This window comes from Lactuca sativa, chromosome 8 (assembly GCF_002870075.4).
Source record: "Lactuca sativa cultivar Salinas chromosome 8, Lsat_Salinas_v11, whole genome shotgun sequence".
NCBI classification, from domain to species: domain Eukaryota; kingdom Viridiplantae; phylum Streptophyta; class Magnoliopsida; order Asterales; family Asteraceae; genus Lactuca; species Lactuca sativa.
Window position 1 is genome coordinate 186,938,367 of NC_056630.2, and position 13,050 is coordinate 186,951,416.

At 38.9% G+C, this 13,050-nt stretch overlaps 1 protein-coding gene across 1 annotated transcript; it reads left to right on the forward strand.

Moving 5' to 3' along the window:
* Positions 1 to 6,681: 6,681 nt before the first annotated feature.
* LOC111911836 (secreted RxLR effector protein 161-like) lies at positions 6,682 to 8,217 on the forward strand. The gene is made up of 2 exons (XM_023907580.1): positions 6,682 to 7,222; positions 8,210 to 8,217. The coding sequence occupies exons 1-2, from the start codon at positions 6,682 to 6,684 to the stop codon at positions 8,215 to 8,217; spliced, it is 549 nt and encodes a 182-aa protein (XP_023763348.1).
* The last annotated feature ends 4,833 nt before the right edge of the window (positions 8,218 to 13,050 follow it).

Genomic DNA, 13,050 nt, shown 5'->3' on the forward strand with positions numbered 1-13,050 from the left:
AGGTGGGATTAGACCAGGGCAGGGCAGGTTGTGAGTCTGTGGGAAGGGCACACCATTCATTTAATTAAGGAAGGTTAGGGGTCGTATAAGGCCATTCATGTAAACTGGGCATGTAGCATTCACATATATCAAAGTGGATTCTCTTGCACCATTTTTGATGGTTTCTTATGTTCAGTTGTATCCGGAGGGTTGTTAGAGCTGTTATGGCATACAAGCTAGGATAGCTTATGCCTGATAAGACCCCCGTTGGAAGATCGTGTGGTGCGACTGTGTGAGCCTATTAGTCTTAGCAACCGGTTGGAAATATGGTATAGTGGTTAATTGGTAGGTAAGTATGAGACTAGGGAGGTATTGATTGCATCTGGAATTTAATTATAGGGCAGCAAGATGAGCCTGAGGTGGTACTAGTGTTTGGGACCCGGTTAGGATTCGCTTGTTACTAAGTGAACATGTTAAGTCACTTGGTGCATGGGTTAAATAATCTCAGGGTAATTGATTTAACCCTATTGTGCGGCTCTTGTTTAAGTCTAACCGTAGTATAGATGAGTCTTTTACTCGAAGGATTATCTAAGCCTTCTGTCAAGTGAAAAGTTTTCAGCAGCAAGAAATGGTCAATGATTATGTTTTCAATAGAAACTACAAGATAACCAAGGGTTGGAAGTGTTATGATCAAATGGAATTCGAAGTGGAGTTGAAGTGGCAGTAATTCAGAGTGGGCTGTCTGTCGAGGAGTCATAAATGGTTTTAGGATTTTGGGAAAAGTAGTAATTATTCTTCGAGGTTGAACGCTGGTGGGGTAAGATCTGTCCATACATAGCCCTTCTAAGGTTGAGTTCAGTTGTAGTTTTGGAATGCTGATGTATGCTTGAGTTGTTTCCTCCGTCCGTATTTGGGTTGTGGAGGAATTATCCAAGGTGTTTGAAGTAGCTGGAAGATAGTAAGGAGTGATTTCAAGGACGAAATCTAATTTAAGTGGGGGAGTGTTGTAACACCCTGTTCCGAATCGTTTCCTAATTTGGAACTATGACCTGAAGATCGGTTATTATAAGGCTTAGGTCCTTTGGGTAAGAGAGATTTAGACCTATTTGGGTGTGGGCATTGTAGATTTGATGACCCGGGAGTTCGGTTTGTATTTTGGAGCCAAAGGGATATATCGATAAAGTGTTTGATCGGGCTTTTAGGAATTTTGGATTTTAGTTCAGAATGTTTTAAGGCTAGGATGAGTTGATAGAAGTGTAGAGGTTCTCCTTATCTTTCTGTGAATATAAAGAATGTCAAATTTGGACTTAGAAAGAAGGAGTTATGACCAATTAAAGTTAGGGGTGTTTTGGAACTTAGGCTAGTATGCAACGCGTGGTGATGAGTTTGATTGTTGGTGATCTTCGAGTACGTCGGGCGTACTCCAAACAGTCAGAAACCCTAATATTTAGGGTTTTACCCCTATTTAAGCTCATTATGTACCTTAAGCCTTGCCTCTTATCCGACTTCATGTAAGGTCGAACCTTATAATATGATGATGTTTGAAACTGGTCACTCAGCGTCAGCACATAACTCAGCGTCAGCATACCAGTTGTTCAGTGTATAGTTTTATATTCAACATTTTGTAACAGATTTAGTACTTAACTTGTTTCCATAGTTATCGTCTATTAGTTAGCTGGTATATCCCTGATTTGTAGGGATTGCCTAGATTAATTCTATATAGTCTTTTTGTACAAGTTTGTGAGAGATCATCTTTCACAAACCCTAATAGCCGCTTTGTGCATTCGATAATATCTTTGTGAGATTATTATTCTTAGTGAAAGTTTTTTTGTGAAACTTCGTTGTTCTTGTTGATAGTCATTGTTTGATAAATTGTTTGATCTTAGGTCCTCTCAATTGGTATCAGAGCAGTGTTCTCTTATCAAACAAATGGCTTCATCATCTTCCTCTTTAAACTCATCAAATCATCCTTCTGCTAAAATTCCTCCATTTGATGAAACCAATTTTGCTATGTGGAAAATCAAAGCTCTCTATGCATTAGAATCTGTAGATAAAGACATGTTGGACATCATCGACAATGGTCTCTATGTTCCGATGTATCAGCCCTTGAAAAACAATGTTCCTGACGGTGTCATGAAGAAAACACCTAGAGAAAACTGGACAGCACATGACAAAAGAAAGAATAGTCTCGATGTTCATGCTCGGGCTGCAATCAGCTATGCTTGCCATACAATATCTTTGGGATGGTTCAGAACTGCATCTTAGCAAAAGAAATGATGGACACGCTGACTGTATCTTTTGAAGGCACTGAGGAAGTCAAGGCTACTCAGATAAATGATCTAAACAGAAGGTATGAACATTTCTTTGCAAAGAAAGGTGAAACCCTGACTCAAACCTTTAACAGGTTTAATACTCTTGTTAATGATCTGCGGAGACTAGATCAGTTGAAGCATCGAACTTTTCTAGTGCAGAAGTTTTTGGATTCTTTGGGTGCAGGTTGGGAGAATCATGTTGATGTGCTGAAGATTAGTGAGAAGATCAGCACAATGGATTTACAAAGTCTTTATGGAAACCTTCGATACTATGAGGAATCAAAGCTCCAGAGAAAGGAGCTGATGAAGGATGCTCAACGTGAGTCATCAGTGGCACTGTTTTCAAACAAAAGGCAAGAGTCCAAGTCAGACACAGAAAACCATTCAGACACTGATTCTTCTAAAATTAATACTGATGATTTGGAAAAGGTTGTTGCTAGTGCGGCTTTAATTGTGAAGACTTTTGAGAAATCAGGCCGAAATTTCTCAAAGTTTCAGAAGAAGATGAGTAGGAAATCTTCAAAAAAATCAGATGCTGACAAGAAACATGGTACTGAAAGGAAAGGGAAAGCTCAGTGCTTTAACTGTGGTAGCACTGATCATTTTGCAATAGAATGCAAGCAAAGAACCCAAAGCTCGGACGAATACTGGAAGCAGAAGTACAACAAGTTGGTTGAAAAGCTGAAAGCAGAGAACTTGGAACATAAAGTTTTTGTCGCTGAAGAAGAAAAATGGAAGACTGATGAGGAGTCATCAGATGATGAAGTTAAATGTCTGATGGCTAAGATAAAAGATGCTGATGAATGTGAAGTCAGCAGAAGTTCGTTTGATGATGATATGTCTGATGCAGGTGAAAATTCCAGGAAGCACAACATTGATTCCCCTTCAATGTATCATGTTCAAAATTTTGTTTCCTATTCAATGAACGAAAAAATCAAAATGTTTGAGTATTTGGGTGTTTTTAATTCTAAGAAGAATCAAATAATAAGGGATTTGCAAAATCAAATTGATTTTCTTAAAACCGAACTATCCCTGAAAAATAACATTATTGATACTACTCAGGAAAATCTAAGAGTCACTAGTTTATCAAATTCCTCTCTGTCTATTGAAATTGATAATGTTAAAGATCTCTTGAACAAAGAACAAAATGTACTACAAATTTGGGCTAAATCTCACAAAAATGCTAATTATGTTATTTCTGCTCAAATACCTCATTCATGTGAGAAAATTCTTGGGGGAAATTTTGCTAAAGCTGAAAAGGTTTTTAAATCTCAAGAAAAAGAATCTAAATTTTATGCCATGAATGAGTTGAAAGATAGTTTCAAAAACAAGTTTATCAGTAACACTTTTATTAATCAGAGTCTAATTGATGAATATTGTGTTACTAATTCTAATGGTGTTACTGAGTGTAATATTGAAATTACCGGAATTGATCCTACCTCTTACCCTGCACATCTTGTGAGACCAACTCCTCTCACTGAAAATATTATTGCCTTCCCTATCTCAAATGGAGTGTTTCATGTTGTTCATGAACAACTTAAGCATTACCCTAATTGTAGTGATTCCGTGAATAAGTCCAAATTTGATACTGATGTCAGCTCCTCATCCATCACTGATCATAATCCATCTGACACTAAATTCATTTGTGACTCAATGTCAAACAAAAGGACTCAAAGCTCACTTGGTGGATCTTAAAAATCCAAATATGTTAAATGTAGACATCTACTCACCAAGAAAAACTTTGGTACTAGAGTTTGTTACAGATGTGGTGATACCTCTCACAAGATCAGTGAATGCACGTTTGATAAAACATCTTTAAGAGCTGACAACATCAAAATTAGAAATGAAAAATGGACTCTTAAATCAAATTCTTTGAACTGTCTTCCTAAAGAGTGTTATAATTTATTGTCGAATAACTTTGTGAATGACCCATTTTACAATGGGTCAGTGTGTTCTAACTAGTTTCTCAGCACTGCAGGGTCAAGAGCATCTTTGGTACTTAGACAGTGGTTGCTCAAGACATATGACAGGATCTAAGTCTCTCCTAGAAGACTATGTCAAGAAAAGTGGTCCTGCAGTTACATACAGAGACAATGGAAAGGGGTTTACTAAAGGATATGGGAACATCAAGTGCAACAATGTGGTGTTTCAGAATGTTTCATATGTAAAGGGGCTCAAACACAACCTTATCTCAATCAGCCAATTGTGTGATGCTGATTATGAAGTTCATTTTACAAAGAAGGAGGGAAGAGTCATCAACACTGACAAGAACATTGCACTCTCAGCAAGCAGAAAAGATGATATATATGTTCTCGACATGTTCTCAAGTGACAGGGCACTGATGCAATGTTTTTTTTACCAAATCTCAAATCAATCTCAGCTGGATTTGGCACAAAAGGTTCTCACATTTGAAGTTTAAGAATCTGTCTAAAATATCCAATCAAGATCTGGTTAGAGGTCTCCCAAAATTCAGATTTCTCAAAGATAAGGTTTTCTCAGCGTGTGAACAAGGAAAGCAAACCAAGTCATCTTTGAAACCCAAGTCATGTTCTAGCATATCCGTTCCTCTTCATTTACTTCACATGGACTTGTTTGGACCTATTCATGTACGTTCCCTAGGAGGAAACAAGTATACTCTGGTGGTTGTGGATGAGTTTACTCGATTTACATGGGTGGTTTTCTTGAAGAAGAAAAGTCATGCTGCATAGGAAATTATCTCCCTGATTCGTCAAAACGAGACACTGACTGGTCTCAGAGTTAAGCAGCTAAGGAGTGATCATGGCACTGAGTTATGGAATTCAACTCTTGAAGAATTTTATGATTGTAAAGGCATTGGGCAGAACTTTTCAGCTCCTCGCACACCTCAACAAAATGGAGTTACTGAACGAAGAAATCGAACACTAATTGAGACAGGAAGAACCTTGATGATACATGCTGGTCTTCCTATGTCGTTTTGGGCTGAAGCTGTTAATACAACATGTTATACTCAGAATCGCTCTCTAATTCACAAGGTTCACAAGAAGTCACCATATGACATGCTGAAAGGTCGAAAGCCAGACGTATCCTTCTTTCACGTGTTTGGATGTGTTTGCTATATTCTCAATCAGCGCGATCCCAGATCAAAATTTGAGCCTAAGGCTGACAAAGGTATTTTTGTTGGATATTCATCTATTTCAAAGGCTTTTCGTGTTTTTCATGTGAACAGGCAGTGCATTGAGGAATCCATTCATGTAAAGTTTGATGAAGAATCATACACTAATGAAAAAGTAGCTCATTCCTCTTCTATCTTTCAAGAGCTTCTCTCTTGCCCATATGATGAGGTTTCTCATACTGAAAAAGAAGCTATTATTCCTGATCCTGTCGTTTTAGACCCAAGTTCTGTAAATCAAGGTACTGCGGTCAGCTCGACAACTCATTTGTCCGATGCTGATGAAACCCTTGAGACTGAAGATTCTCCTGCAACTGAAGTTCCTTTCAGTAATAACACTTCAGTGTCAAATCCATTGGAATCAGCTCCTGAACATCGAGATCACCCTGTTGATCAAATTATTGGGAATCTTCATGATGATGTCCGAACCAGATCTCGTGTATCTAATAATTTTTGCATGTATGTTAATTTCTTTTCAATGATCTTACCTGACAAGATACACTTAGCTCTTCAAGACGCTGACTGGATTAAAGCCATGCAAGACGAGCTAAACGAGTTCGAAAGGCACAAGGTTTGGACTCTTGTTCCCAGACCACCAGGAAAGACCATCACCGGAACACACTGGGTCTACCGCAACAAGGTTGATAAATATGGTATTATTACTCGCAACAAAGCAAGACTTGTTGATCAGGGGTTCACTCAAACTGAATCTATTGACTACGGGGAGACTTTTGCTCCAGTTGCCCGCATTGGAGCAATCAGACTGTTTCTCGCATATGCCTCATACATGAACTACATTGTCTACCAAATGGATGTCAAAACAGCATTTCTTCATGGTGTGTTAGAAGAAGAAGTATTTCTCAAACAGCCCCCATGCTTTAAAGACAAAGAGCACCCTGACTATGTGTACAGACTAGATAAAGCTGTATATGGACTGAAGCAAGCTCCTAGGGCCTGCTATGAGACACTGACATCATATCTTCTTGAAAATGGCTACAAAAGAGGAGCAATTGATAATACTCTCTTCATCAAAAACAAAGGCTCAGAAATGATTCTTGTTTAAATCTATGTCGATGATATCATCTTTGGCTCTCCAAATGAGAAGCTGAGCAAGGAATTCGCTGAGATCATGTCTCAAAGGTTCGAGATGAGCATGATGGGGAAGATGACCTTTTTCTTAGGTCTTGAGTTCAAAAACAAAAATCAGGTATCTCAATTTGTCAAAGTAAATATATTGCTGACATGCTTGTTAAGTACCCTCTCAGCGACTGCAAACTGGCTTCTACTCCGGTGTCCAAGACTGATAAGCTACACGCTGATCCCACCGGCACTGATGTTAATCACTCTCTTTATCGACGAATGATTGGATCTCTTCTCTACCTCATTGCAAGTCGCCCTGATATCATGTTTGGAACCGTTCTCTGTGCAAGATTCCAAGCTAATCCCAAGGAGTCTCATCTCATTGCAGTTAAACGCATCTTTCGATACTTAAAGGGCACTCAGAACTTGGCATTGTGGTACCCTCGTGACTCAGCACTTGAACTCTTTGGATACACGGATTCCGACTATGCAGGATGCAACTTAGACAAGAAGAGCACGTCAGGTGGATGTCATTTCTTTGGAAATCGACTAATCAGTTGGTCTAGCAAGAAGCAAACCTCAGTAGCTATCTCCACTGCAGAAGCTGAGTATGTTGCAGCTGGGAGATGTTGTGCTCAACTCTTATGGATTCAGAATCAACTTTTAGACTATGGGCTTAAATTCACAAAGACTCCTATATATTGTGATAACACCAGTGCCATTCAGATCACACAGAATCCTGTTCAGCACTCAAAGACAAAGCATATCGAGATCAGACATCACTTCATCAGAGACAATGTTGAGAAGGGCAAGGTTGTTCTAGAACATGTCAAGACTTCAGATCAACTAGCTAATATTTTCACCAAGGCCCTGAATACTCAAACTACTGCTCACATTATTGGAGAACTTGGAATGATCACTCTGGATTAAAAAATGTTTTACTAATGTTTGCTATTGTCTTATAAAATAATGTATTTTTTTGCTGATGATGTTTACCATGCTGAGTACATTATATGATCTCTTATCTCTATCTCTTCTACAAATCTTCTAAACTAAAGTTGAATGATTCACTGTATTAAACCATACACTAATAACAACTTGAAACTCTTTGCCGATGGTTAGACAAAACACCAAGATCTATCACACGCAACTATCCCTTCTTACCAATCTTACACTGATTCTGTGATTCAGTGTGACAAAACACATGCTGATGAGAGTCTAACAGTCTTTGCCGATGGTTAGACCAAAACACCAAGGTCTATCACACGCAACTATCCCTTCTTACCAATCTTACACTGATTCTGTGATTCAGTGTGACAAAACACATGCTGATGAGAGTCTAACAGTCTTTGTCGATGGTTAGACCAAAACACCAAGGTATATCACATGCAACAATCCTCTCTTCATCTTCTTCTCACTCAGTGTCTAATGATTCAGTAAGAAGCACCACTCACTGATAAAGACTCAACACTCTATACCGATGGTTAGATAATTAAACCAATATCTATCACACGCACCAACCACCTTGCTAACCTTAAACAAGCAAGTTGTACCATGAATTCACGACATACTATCTTTCAGCATGTAACTTTTCGTGACACTGATCTCCGCGCTTCCGCAGACACTGATTGTCGTTTCCTCTTCAGTACAACGACTCTTTTTACCCAACGGCTATTTTTTGATTTGACAGTTTGTTAAGATACGTAGTTATTTTCGATAAAGATAATCATTACCTTTTTTTAAAAAACTGTTTAATCCCATATTTAAACTTTTTCCCACCTCTCTCCCAAACCTTCCTCCCATAATTCAAACTTCCTTCTCTCTCTTCAAAACCCTAGAATCCAAACTCTCTTCAATGGCGGCATCACTGTTTACTTTCTCCTCCACTTCAAAAAGAGTCGTCCCAGCTCCAAACTCTCGTCCTCTTCCCATATACATCAAAGCCACAAATGTCGTTTTCAACCCTGATATACCAGATGTTCATCGCGGTCTTGGACTTGATGATTTTGTCAAATTTTTAGTATCCCGCAGACTTCGATACACTATCAGTGAGGTTCCATCAGAGTTCTTTCCTGAACAAGTATGTGAGTTCTACTACACTGCAACGGTTAATAATGAAAACAATGTCGTCTCCGGCACTATTGGGCGTGGCCGTCGCTCAGTTTTCTTCACCGCTGATCTCCTCAGTACTGCACTCATGTTACCAATTTTTGAACCATTCTCTGAGTTCCAACTATTGAACGTTGTCGACGCCTCTTTCATCAACTGGGCTATCTTCACTCGAAGGCTGGTGCTCGACCAGCTCTCATTCTGCGTCAATGTATGACTCCGGGATGGAAGTTCTTCACCGGGGCACTTTGCAAATGTGTGGGTCACAAATCTCGTAGCGGTGATCAACTGAGTGCCTTTGAGAAACAAGTTGTCTGTTCCCTTCATCTCAACAAACGTCTTGATTATGGGGCCTTCTTCTTTGATCAGCTTGTCCAACTTCTTCGTGCCAATGTACGAGTTGATCATGTTCCATTTCCACGCTGGATTGCTCTTGTCTTGGATAAATTTTTCGTTGAAGCCTACTACTCCCACTCTGGAAACCCCATCCAATGCCCATGCATGTCAGTACGAATGTATCAGGATGATCCACTGGCAAATGACATCGGCATCTCTGATTGAATGCGAGAATGGATCGCGAATCCATATATTGTTCCTTCACTAAGCACTGACACTAACGAAGGAGCTGCTGATATCAACGGCACTAATACTGAAATACAAGCTGATCCTAGTCAAGAAGGTGGCCATACCTCTCCTCAACTTTCTCACCATACGATTTCTGTCACTGAAAGGATTCGTTCAGCTCATGGGGAGCCATCTACTCAAGGGGAGCAACCATCTCAAGGGATGCCACCATCTCAGGGAGAGCAACCTTCTCATGGGGAGCAGCATCGATCACAAGAAATTCCAGGTACTCAGCTCATTCAAATCCCGGCCTCAGCGTTTAATGAGCTTCTTATACTGACTCGAGACATGAGTCAGCGTCTTCTACGTATTGAGGCTGATGTCAACCAACTGAAGGGAGTTCTTCTGTCAACTCCTTCCCCTGGCCTAAATGATGATGATGATCAAAAAGGGGGAGAAACTAATTCTGTTGAGCATGGATCTGAAGAGAACATTTTAAACCAGACCGAGCCACCACAGCCTGTGCACGACTCTGAGAGACTAACAGAAACTGAAAAGCTTACTGAAGATAATGAGCATGATGATGAAGATGAACATGATGATGAGTGTCAGATGCTAGACATGAACTTCATTGATCCCACTATGCCAGTTCAAGGAGAAGACTCAAATGTAGTTAGCGAGGATCTTCATCCTTTATCTCGCAAGCGCAAGGTAGCAGGTACTGAATTATCTGATTCACATACTGACACTTCTCTTCCCAGCAAGAAATCTAAGTCCATTGTCAGCATATCCAATTTGGCAGCTGAATGGAACATGTCTCCTGATCAAGTTAAGCAAATCCTTGATGAAGCCAATAAAGCTCAGCTTCTAAAGAATATTGCTCAAGCTGATGAATCCCTCATTTAACACAAACTTCAGGCCAAAGTATCCTTTGAAGCTCATATGCAAAGGTTTTTAGAATATCAGTCCAAATCTAAATCTTCACAGCCTCATCCCAGTAGCAGTAAGTCAAGGACTGATAGTCTTCTCGACAGGATTGATCGCAAGAGGTTTCAAGATGTTCTTAAACGAAGAGTGAGCAATGATAAGATCATCAAAGTTAAAGCCTCAAAACCTCGTAATGAGAAAATTCTTACTTTGCTGATCACTCGTCAAGGTCCTCCACATCTGTACACTGAAGTTGTCAAGAGAGACGAGCTGATCAGATATGGACTCTCTGAATGGATGGAATTGCTCGAATTGGCATCCAAGCAAACTTCAGCTCTTTCTTCAGAACTGACTTGTTCTCTTCATTTACTGATTAAGAAAGTTCAGCGTCTTGATCTCGTTCCTAAAGAGCGTTCTCAGCAGCAAGGTTCAAGTTCCTCAATTCCAAGAAACAGAAGAACCAAATTTCAGGTTGATGGTGAAGATGTATTGGTTCTAAATTTTGGTGCTGAAGAATTAAACAACTCTCTTCCCATTAGTTTTGAGCCAGTTCAACATCAGTTCATTTTTGTTCCCGAACATGGAATGTTTTATCTTGACAAAAATAGAAAAATATGTTTTCAGCAAACTACAGAGATTCCAAGGGCTCCAACAAATTATCTTGTTGGCTTAAGGAAAATGTGCATGAGTCATCAAGATCTCTCCGAAGAGTTTCATATACTAATTGCTATGGAGTTACTGAATAGAAGACAGGAGCTGCTGGATAGTCCTTACTGGCCAGTGAAAGTAGAAGCTGAAGCTGAGTATGAAGAATTTTTGTCCAGAGGTGTTCTAGTCTAGCTGGTTTTGAACATCATCATATTGGGGGAGATTGTAAGGTCGAACCTTATAATATGATGATGTTTGAAACTGGTTACTCAGCGTTAGCACATAACTCAGTGTTAGCATCAGCGTTATCATACCAGTTGTTCAGTGTATAGTTTTATATTCAACATTTTGTAACAGATTTAGTACATATCTTGTTTCCATAGTTATCGTCTATTAGTTAGCTGGTATATCCCTGATTTGTAGGGATTGCCTAGATTAATTCTATATAGTCTTTTTATACAAGTTTGTGAGAGATCATCTTTCACAAACCCTAATAGCCGCTTTGTGCATTCGATAATCTCTTTGTGAGATTATTATTCTTAGTGAAAGTTTTTTTGTGAAACTTAGTTGTTCTTGTTGATAGTCATTGTTTGATAAATTGCTTGATCTTAGGTCCTCTCACTTCATACCTCCCAAACCCTAATCTTGACCCTTTAGACGTCCTCTTAGAGTTCTTGAGCTATTAGGAGGAATCTTAGTATTTTCTTGTGCTTTTGGAAGAGATTAAAGGTTATTGAAGATTCATCACTTGAAGTGAAGCTTGGAGATCCAGAATTGTCACATCTTTTGCAATCTATTGAAGGTAGAAAGCTCTTGTCTTGACATCTCTTTGAGTAGATCTAGTTTGGGGTGATTCATGGCATATTTTGGGTCTTTTTGGTTGTCCTTACGAGAATTAGTTTCTCCAAGAACTTGGTCACTAGATCTGGACGTTTTAGGGGTCCCAAATGTATAAAAATGTCATCTTGATGGTTGTTATCCATCCATGCATGTGTATTTAGGTCCTTTGTTAAAGTTGTGAAGCTAAGTGTGACAACCCGAAATTTTTTATCATGAAAAGTAAACCCAATCAACCAAAAGTCAGGCTTATTTCTATTACCTTTTAGCCTTGTTAAGGGTCATTTTAATGAGTTCTAATCCCATTATACTTTTGGATTGGATGTTGAGAAGTGTTAGCTTAGGATTATAGGAAAGAAATAGATCCGGAAAACCCATCAAAGAGTCTTTACGACCGTGCACCCAAGGGTGGTCGTGAACCCATCCCATATATATACCTTACTTCCATTTATTCCTCATTTTTCAACCCTTGGCTGCAAACACCCCTTTCTCTCTCAAGTATCATCCACAAACACTCTAATCTTTCACTCTTAAAACACCCCTTTCCTTAGATCCTCCATAGAAGCTTGCTAGGATCTTCAAGCACTATACAAAACACAAAATCTTCAAGTGTATTTCACATTTGGGCCATGAACCCTTCAAGATTGGGCCATGAACACCAAGTGGGTTGTGAACCATTCATCAAGTTGGGCCGTGAACCATTTAGCCATTTAGGTCGTGAACCATCCTTCCTTTGGGCCGTGAACATCTGATCAACCTCTTATCTTGTTTCCATCAATTCTTTGGAGAGTTATCCTTGCATCCTAGGTTATTTCCCAATCACCTTTGTAGTAGATTTGCTAATTTCATGCATATATGTATCAATATACGTCATTTAGGACCCGTTTGTGTCTCGGGACTTCATTCATGGAACTTCTCATCCTTACGTGAATATTCAATTGAATCACCCACATAAGGTGAGTTCATACCCCCTATAATCAATCTTTTAAATGTTTTAAATGCTTTTAGGGGGGATACAAGTTGAACATAATGATAATTGTGTAAATGTTATTTGTGATAACCACCACGATAAAGGATTTCTTATGCTTTTATAAGTGATCAAAGTCATTTCAAAAACTTTTTTTAAGTTATGTTACTTTATTGTTTATAAAACTCCATTTTTAAAGTACGAGCATAACTCAGTAGATAATCGAGTCTTTTCTATAAATCAGAGACAGTTCAAAACAAACATACTAATAAACTATAATAGGTATAGTTTAGGGGTTCAGAACATACTATAACGAGAAACAGAAAGAACATACTACTATAAAGAGAAACAGGGAGGAACATACAATAACAAGAACAGAAGGAACATATGATAACAAGAACAAGATAACAATAATGTGAAACCACTACTTCACAACTTAGCAATATACTTGTTAGGTCTCGTTTTATAACCAGAGTCTC

Coding starts and splice junctions, on each gene's coding strand:
- LOC111911836 (XM_023907580.1), top strand. CDS start 6,682: ATGCTTGTTAAGTACCCTCTCAGCGACTGCAAACTGGCTTCTACTCCG.